The sequence below is a fragment of the Anser cygnoides genome, chromosome 3, assembly GCF_040182565.1.
Source record: "Anser cygnoides isolate HZ-2024a breed goose chromosome 3, Taihu_goose_T2T_genome, whole genome shotgun sequence".
In the NCBI taxonomy this organism is placed as follows: domain Eukaryota; kingdom Metazoa; phylum Chordata; class Aves; order Anseriformes; family Anatidae; genus Anser; species Anser cygnoides.
Genome location: NC_089875.1, coordinates 53,386,547 through 53,394,240, shown reverse-complemented (window position 1 = coordinate 53,394,240; position 7,694 = coordinate 53,386,547). Strand labels below are relative to the sequence as shown.

Below are 7,694 nucleotides of genomic sequence, written 5' to 3'. Positions count from 1 at the left end.
AGCAATAGTGGGAGATATCGACATAAAAACAGAAGAAAAATCACAAGCTGTCCCCCCCGCCCATTTTCCTGGAGCACCAGTCTCCCTTCACATACCGATTTAAAAATAAAAATAAAGAAGTTTGCTGTAAGTCTCCATTGGAAACCAGAGCAGAACTGCAGCCTCAGCTAGGCACAAGATCTAAACTTAACATGCTGCAAGGCAAAACAACCAAGTCTTTTCTCACGGCTGCTGAAAATTCTTGAGGTGCAGAGGGAAAAAAAAAAGTAGAGGGCCTCTTGCTGAAAGACACCCCGCTGCCAGACCTTCAGTAGAGAACTGAGTCGCCCAGTGGTAAGCCCTCCCCAAGTCTGATCTCTGGGGGAAGGAAAGAAAGAAGCAGCGGTATTTATCTGAGCATTTCCAGAGAAAGCAGGCCTCAACTGTAGAAGACTTTCAAAGGTGAAGCTGTCCACCAGGTTACAGGAATTTGGCTGCGTGATACTGGGCAAGGGCTTTTGTTGTACCTTTAAAAGCCAGTTAGGGTCTATGCAGCTGGATTCCCAAGTACTTACCACCTCATAGGCTTCTCCTTCTGGTAAGCAAGTCCACTTACCAACCTACTCAGCAACAGTAGTCGTGTAAAGTGTACGTGTAACAAGTCACAAGTTGTTCCATTTATTTGAGTAAATATCTGGTAAATAAAATCATCGGTAAACATTACAAAATTAAATACATTAAAAAAGCTTGCCAGTATACATAAAATTCACAAACATGTACTTCTTTTGAAAAATAAAATATGTTCAGAGCACCCTTGATATAAAATGCCTGACTAGTGTCACCTACCAGCATATGGTAGCTTATTCAACATTTTAGTTAGGACATTTTCGAGGAGGGAGCAGGGATCTCTCTTCTATTCTTGCTTTTACAAGTATGAGAACCCAAATTATAGTCTCCCTGCTTCTCAGGGCAGAGCCATAAACATAGACTGTAATATTCTTTGCCTACTTGAAGTGGAGAGGAATCTTCACTTGGTTAAAGACCACGTCACTTAATGCAAGACAGTGCTTCTAAGTCATTTTGGTGGTAGCACTGCCTTTTCCTCCACTGTGAAGCACCTTTTGAATGGTGATGGACATTTCTCTAGATATCACTGCAGGCCCCTTTTCAGTATAGGTTAGCACAGTTCCAAGACACCATGAGGTGGGGAGGAAATGACCTGGCAAAGCATCAAAGTTAAAATAACTTTAAGTCTACAAATTAAGCCCTTAAAATTCCCAATTCTCATATGCTGCAGTCTAAATACAGAGATATGATGAAATTCTTCACTGGGTTGCTTTAAGGGTACTTAGAAAAATGGCAGCACTCATTTTAGTAATCTAAATTGGTACCTTCTGGTAGCAAATTTGCAATAACCACCATTTAAATAATTTACTGTAACAAACTTTTCCTTCCATCCATGTGAAACAGTATTCACAACCCACTTTATAATTTATGTACAGACAAGCACAAGAAACTTGACATCCATGAGTTAAATGTACAACCAACTTAAAAAACGTTATCCAGCTAGTTGCAAGGAGAAGTCTCCTAGCTCTGTAAATTTACAAGATCTTCTGGTTCACCAAGTAGGCTTGCTGCCCCCCATCACTAACTCTTGGATTCTTCTCTTGCTTCAGTAATCCTCAAGTGAAAGTTGAGCAGCATCCAAAACGTTGATATTCTTGATAAAAAAAATAATCGACATTTAAAAAAGAACCCTTAAAACACACAAAAGAAATTCCTTGAGTCAAAACTGAATGAAATCAAAAAGGTTGTGGAGAAAGACAACTATTTTAATAAAGGTCTTGTATTCAAAGTCCCATTTCCCTTGCCATGTCTTTTACAGAGTGCTACTACTTCGAGTTATTTATATACTCTTCTTTTGAGGGGGACTGAGTTTCCTCATTCCTCTTATCCGAGTTAGCAGCTCTTTGATAAATTCCTAGGAAAAAAAAGATTAGAAAAGATGAGTAATTTTTAAGATCCCATAACACCATGATTTTGAATTAGAAAAAAAAAATCAAAGCAAGTTACATTTCTATTTAAGCTTTTACTGCTAAGCTGGAATTTCTATAGCCTGATCTGTAGGAATCTTATGTGCATACACTTGTCACATATTGGTGGAGTGAATAACTGTTTTTTCCTCTGCATGAGTGTTCTGCCTTAGTTGCTAGTCATCTTCCAGCCTTTTACTACACAGGGCCTTCTACCAGCTGCTGAATCAAGTAAAATCTACGACTGAATACAGTGCAAATAGTCAAAGGAGAACTTCACAGTTTCAGCGTGCACAGAAATTAGCACTCCTGCCAAAAGAGGTGTTTGTCTCACCATTTTCCATGCTGGCACTAGCATTTTGGTTGGCTGCATGTTCAGCTGGAACAGAGAGCTAGTCTGGCTACAAAGTCAGCTGTTTTCCTGTTGCCCTGCTACTTTCCAGGCTGGCTCAGCTCTCTGACTGGGCTCACAGCTCAGCCCCACACCACCACTCGTGCCAGTCTGAGGGAAAGCACGACCAAGGAGCCAGAGGTAGCACCGCTGGCTTATTCTGGGTGAAACTGGTTGTGGAGCTCAGCAAATGACACTAATCTGAAACAAAAGACATTAATGGACCAGGACGCTTTTCACAGTGACATCTTCCCCAGCTTCAGTGGATTTCCTCCTTTTAAATTGTGAGAGAACAGGAGCTTAAAGAATTGCACCATTATCTGAAATTCTTCTGGCATACAATTTCATATAATAATTGCAGATGCACTAAAAGCTAAATCACTCCCTTACTGTCACTCTGGGAGAATGATGTTTACCCATAGCACTACATATGCACCTACAAAAAGGTTCTTATCTAGAAATCTTTGAGCTTTAAACTGGGAATGTAATTATGGATTTAGTCAGGTCAATGTGCAAGGACAAAAAGCATGACTTCCTAGCTGAATGCTCGAGGCTAAAAATTCCAGTGAGCAAGGTCACCACCTACATGACAATACAGCACCTTTCCAAATAAAAAAAGTAACATTGAAACACATATTATACAGGTGCTACAGTGTGCGTAAGGAAAGTCTCTGTAAATGTGTATTTTCACTTGACAGTGGTCAGTTTTTTTTCTGGTGAAGCCACAAACCTGGCAGGTGTTGCCCCAACAGAGCAACTTCCTTTCCTGACCACGCGTGCACATCTATACTGCACTGCACGCGCTGCTGTACCATGGTTTAAGTACCCACGCTAGCTGTGGCTTCAAGTAACAGCACCACACTCCTATATAATAGGAGCTAATGTGGGCTAATGTGGGCTACAAAAGCTCATCAAGAACCTTGCATATCCCATACATTGCTTATTTGTTAAGATCCAAAATCCTCCCTCCCCATCCCCTAGAAGCTGTATTTTTCCAGATATGCACAGGCCACTGCAACAATAACCACTCGGAAATTGTCAGAGAACAGCACTTAACCATTCTGAGGTCAGAAAATGGGCAGTTTTACCCTAAAAATCCACGGCCTCCATTGCACTATGCGTTGATCCTTTCAGCACTGTAAAGGCCTGTTAGACAAAGCAAAACTAATGTGGTATGGTGCTGTTTGAAGGAAAAAAATCTTGACTCACAGGGTGGTGAGGCACTGGCTCAGGTTGCCCAGAGCAGCTGTGGATGCCCCATCCCTGGAAGTGCTCAAGGCCAGGCTGGATGGGGCTCTGGGCAACCTGGGCTGGTGGGAGGTGTCCCTGCCCATGGCAGGGGGGTAGAACTGGGTGATCTTTAAGGTCCCTTCCAACCCAAACCATTCTGTGATTCTATTAAATACGCTTTAGGATTTTTTTTTTACTATTGTATTAAATGAAACGCTGCAGTGAAATCATTATAAACTTTCTAAATTGATCTTAAAAGATTTTTACTTGGGATTAAAGCACTTAGTATTGCCTTTCAACAGCTCCTTCAACAAAAAGTTAAACTCTCATCCCAAAGCATCAGATTAAGACAGCTTCAGAAAAGAAAGTGCTGAAGTTCTGTTCTTCCCTTTGGATGACTTGATCAGCCTTCTGTTAAAGCTACCAGTATTCTACACCGCTCTCACCTACCATCAAGGCAGCAACAAGATACTGCAACAAGCAACTGTCCAAGCGCTTCACGTAAGTAGGAAGGAAGGACGGGGCATCTGCAGAGTTGACAGGGAAATCTCCAGGCATTATTCTGGCTGCAGCTGTGCAGGGTACACCTCTCTGAAAGGGCCCTTTCCATTCCTTCGTCCATTTTCTGCCATAACTCAGAAGAATTTGGAGCAAGTTTCCCTTGGGTATGAAATGCAGCCAGGGTTCAGTTGCTTTTCAACACAACACTACAGCAAAGGAGGAGAGTTCCTCCCCTTGTTGTGGTAGCACTACAAACACCTTCTTTTGCAAAATAATCTATTTGCTTGATGTTTTCAATCTTAAGGGCACCAAGAAACTCCTCAGTGCATCAAAATAAACCAAGCTGCGTGGGGGTAATCCCCTAAAATAAGATCTGCAGTAAGTGAGGCTGTTTTCTTCTGGAAAGGAAAGGCAGCCGTATTCACTTGAAGAAGTATATATAATAATTACAAATGCTTTACCCTTCAGGAACTAATTTTCTTGAAATAAGGGATTGCAGTACCGAACAGTAAAACCCTGCAAGCTGTATGTGGCAGACATTTCACACAGTGCAGCAGCGCTGCTGAGCACATCCCACAGGTGTGCAAACCAGAGCACTGGCTCAGTATGTTTCTGATTTGCTTTAAGTATCATTTTGCATCTGATGCTTGCACTGAGCCTGTGTTTTTTCATACGTTTGTGCTCTGGTGCTTGTGCCTTTCTTGTTTTGCGGCTCTCCATTAAGGAAGAGCAGCATTCTGGAAAAGATGCACATTTTCCCTCTTGGAGGCAGAAAAGAAGGCTTCACAACATTTTAATAAGCCTTCACTTTATAGCTAACTGAGTCAGCTTTATGACACACAGTAATACCCATTTATTTTCTTTAAACATCACTCAAAATTGCAGTTTTATTCCTTGTGGACATTTGGGTTGAAGCTTAATAGAAGGCTTAATATCCACATCTATCTCAACCTCATACACAAACCTCATTTTATACAGAGCATTTTCTTGAAATCCCCTCTAGGATTTGTGCTGAAGTTTAGCATCATGCGTTTGAAAGCTAATCATGCACCAATCTAAGCTAAAAGTAGTTCTGTAACGCAGGTTGGATTATCTACTTATTAATACTTACTTGATTCTCATAGTTGGAAAACACTTAAAAATAACTCAGTTAAGGACTCAAGAACTCACAAACTATTCCTTTGAGGGCTACAGCCAGAAATACACAGGGCACATCTGTACTTTTAATAGAAGAAAAATCCAGTGCCAACAGTTTGGGCCTTGGTTAACGGAAAAAAAAGAAAAATGCACATAAACCTAGTTTAAATTCTTTTTACAGGTTTTCTGCAAGGAGATCACCTTTGAATACAGTTTTGTTATAAGTATTGAGAGCCCTGCTAATTTGCAACACAAAACTGTTTCTAGAAGACGCATCTTTCTAATACTAAAGGCAAATTCAAGAGATAAGCAGAGACTAAATCTATGCTTCATTTGAACTCATTTATATTCAGCCTTAGGCAGTTGTCTTCTCCCTTGTCTAACGCTTTTCCTAGAATCTAAGGCATCCAGTTCAGCCAAAGCATTCATCTAATGCAGAACAAAAAATAAAGAAGGCTGAATTATCATTTCACCTTTGTTTGCAAAGGGGAGGAAATCACTTCACCTCTCTGCTTTGGAGGTGTGAGTCATTGTTTTAATGAGGTCATTTGACAGACGATGAATTTGAGGCTTACTATTCAAGCCTTCCAATTAATTCTGGAGACTAATTAGACTTTGTCTCTCCAGATTTCTCTCCCACAAACAGAACACATGTAATAGGACTAGTTCTTAAACTAAAATGAAGGGTGTCTCGTGCTCCTGCTTCGCCAGAGCATGAAATGAATCCTCAACCAGCTTTGCTCCACAGCTTTACTTCCCTGCAGTCAAGTCAAAAATCAAGATTTCTTTGACTGTTTGCCTGAGGCTATTTCCTGGAGAAAGCCTGATCAGTGGCTTGTAAAAAGTTGTCATCCTGGAGAGCACTCTACATAACAGCTTGGGGAAGAAACTCAAAAATGACAAATGAAAGGGGGAGTAAAAACAAAAGGAAGAAGGAACCCTACTTCCAAACACCTTCCCTTCCCCACACGCTCAAACCTTGAAACGGGGCCAGAAGCTGTCTTCTGTGAGCGAGAACTGGTGCAGCATCTCTGTGGCCTCACTGAACAATCCTACCAGCCAGCCCCGCCAGCACCATCAGTGCCCAGAGGACAATCCACAGCAGCCGAGTTTCTTGATGAGCCCTGTACAAGGAATTGACTATATAGGACAAAGCTTAGCTGTGGTCAGGACACGCAGTCCAGTTATTCTCCAGTTCGGCAGCAGGTATGCAAGCACAACTTGTTGTCAAATCACCATTTGCCCCTCCATTCTTAAAATATCGCTATGGGTACTTCTGAGATGTGTTCATGAGCGCTTGCTGAAATGAAAACATGCAAATTTCATTCTCTCCAACACTGTAGTACAATATAGGGCAGATCTCAGCAGCAGGCATATAAACAGTGTTAGTTCACTGAATTCAAAGTGGTCAAATGGATAAACAAGAAAATATGTTTTTCTAGAAGTGCTTGCCTGCATTGTTTTAAATATGCATGTTTCTTAACTTTTTTCTTTACAAAATGCCCAATTTGGATTCAAGTAATATGGACATGTAATACTGTTACTTAATAATTACCATCCATCAGCTGAGCTGCCACGAATGAGCTTCTAGGCTCCCCAGGATGTAAGGCAGTACACTGCACAGAGGCTTTAGGACACTTCTTCATTTTCTATTACTTAGAATAGGCATCCCACGTACTGCTGCCTTGTGATTATTTAAATAACATATCAGGACCAAAAAATAGATGATCTTTCAAAAGTTTAGAAGTACCATTTCAAAAGGGTTGAGCTTTCTATTCATCTCTGTATACTAAATACAAACATTATTTGAAGACATACCCAAAATAGTTTTAAAAACCACAGTGCTTGGACCACTCTAAAAAGCTGCATCACAAGCCTGTCATTTGCTCCAACTAGAAACTAAGCTTGGGGAAACATATAGTTAAGCAAACGCCTCTCTACCTTTCTCAAAATTAAGTGTTAAAAGCTGCTGAAATAGTCCAGACACTGAAGTAACCCTGCGTAGTGTATTGCTTAAATCTCTGTCCAGATTTTTGAGAAAATATACAGCAATTTAACACAGGGTTTTTTTTGGAAATAACGTTGAAAATTCTATTAATTAAAAGTTCCCAGCAAAAGAACTTTCTTTTATGATGCTACTTCATCTCCTTTTTCTCCTCTTTGCACTGAGCAAAGAATTATACTAACGAGATGGTCTGGATAGATTTAATCCTGCCTGCCTCAGTGGAAGAGATCTTAGCCCATTCGCCCAAAGCTTGTATATTCCTATGAGAAAAGAAAGAAACAAAGAAACACCAAACTTCATTTATTGCGTTCTCCTCAAACATTTCTGCAAGCATCATGTAGCTCAACCACAGCTTTGAGTCTGTACTCATTCCATTTCTCTCTCACAGCAGTTTGTGAGTCTCCTTATTTCTCCTGTC

At 40.7% G+C, this 7,694-nt stretch overlaps 1 protein-coding gene across 1 annotated transcript in view; it reads right to left on the bottom strand.

Annotated features, from left to right (window-relative positions):
• Positions 1–628: 628 nt before the first annotated feature.
• PPP1R14C (protein phosphatase 1 regulatory inhibitor subunit 14C) overlaps positions 629–7,694 on the bottom strand; it is a 52,439-nt gene continuing 45,373 nt past the window's right edge. Inside the window, 1 exon segment of the mRNA XM_048076937.2 lies at positions 629–1,960. Coding sequence (XP_047932894.2) covers positions 1,886–1,960 — 75 coding nt within the window. The 3' untranslated portion in view covers positions 629–1,885.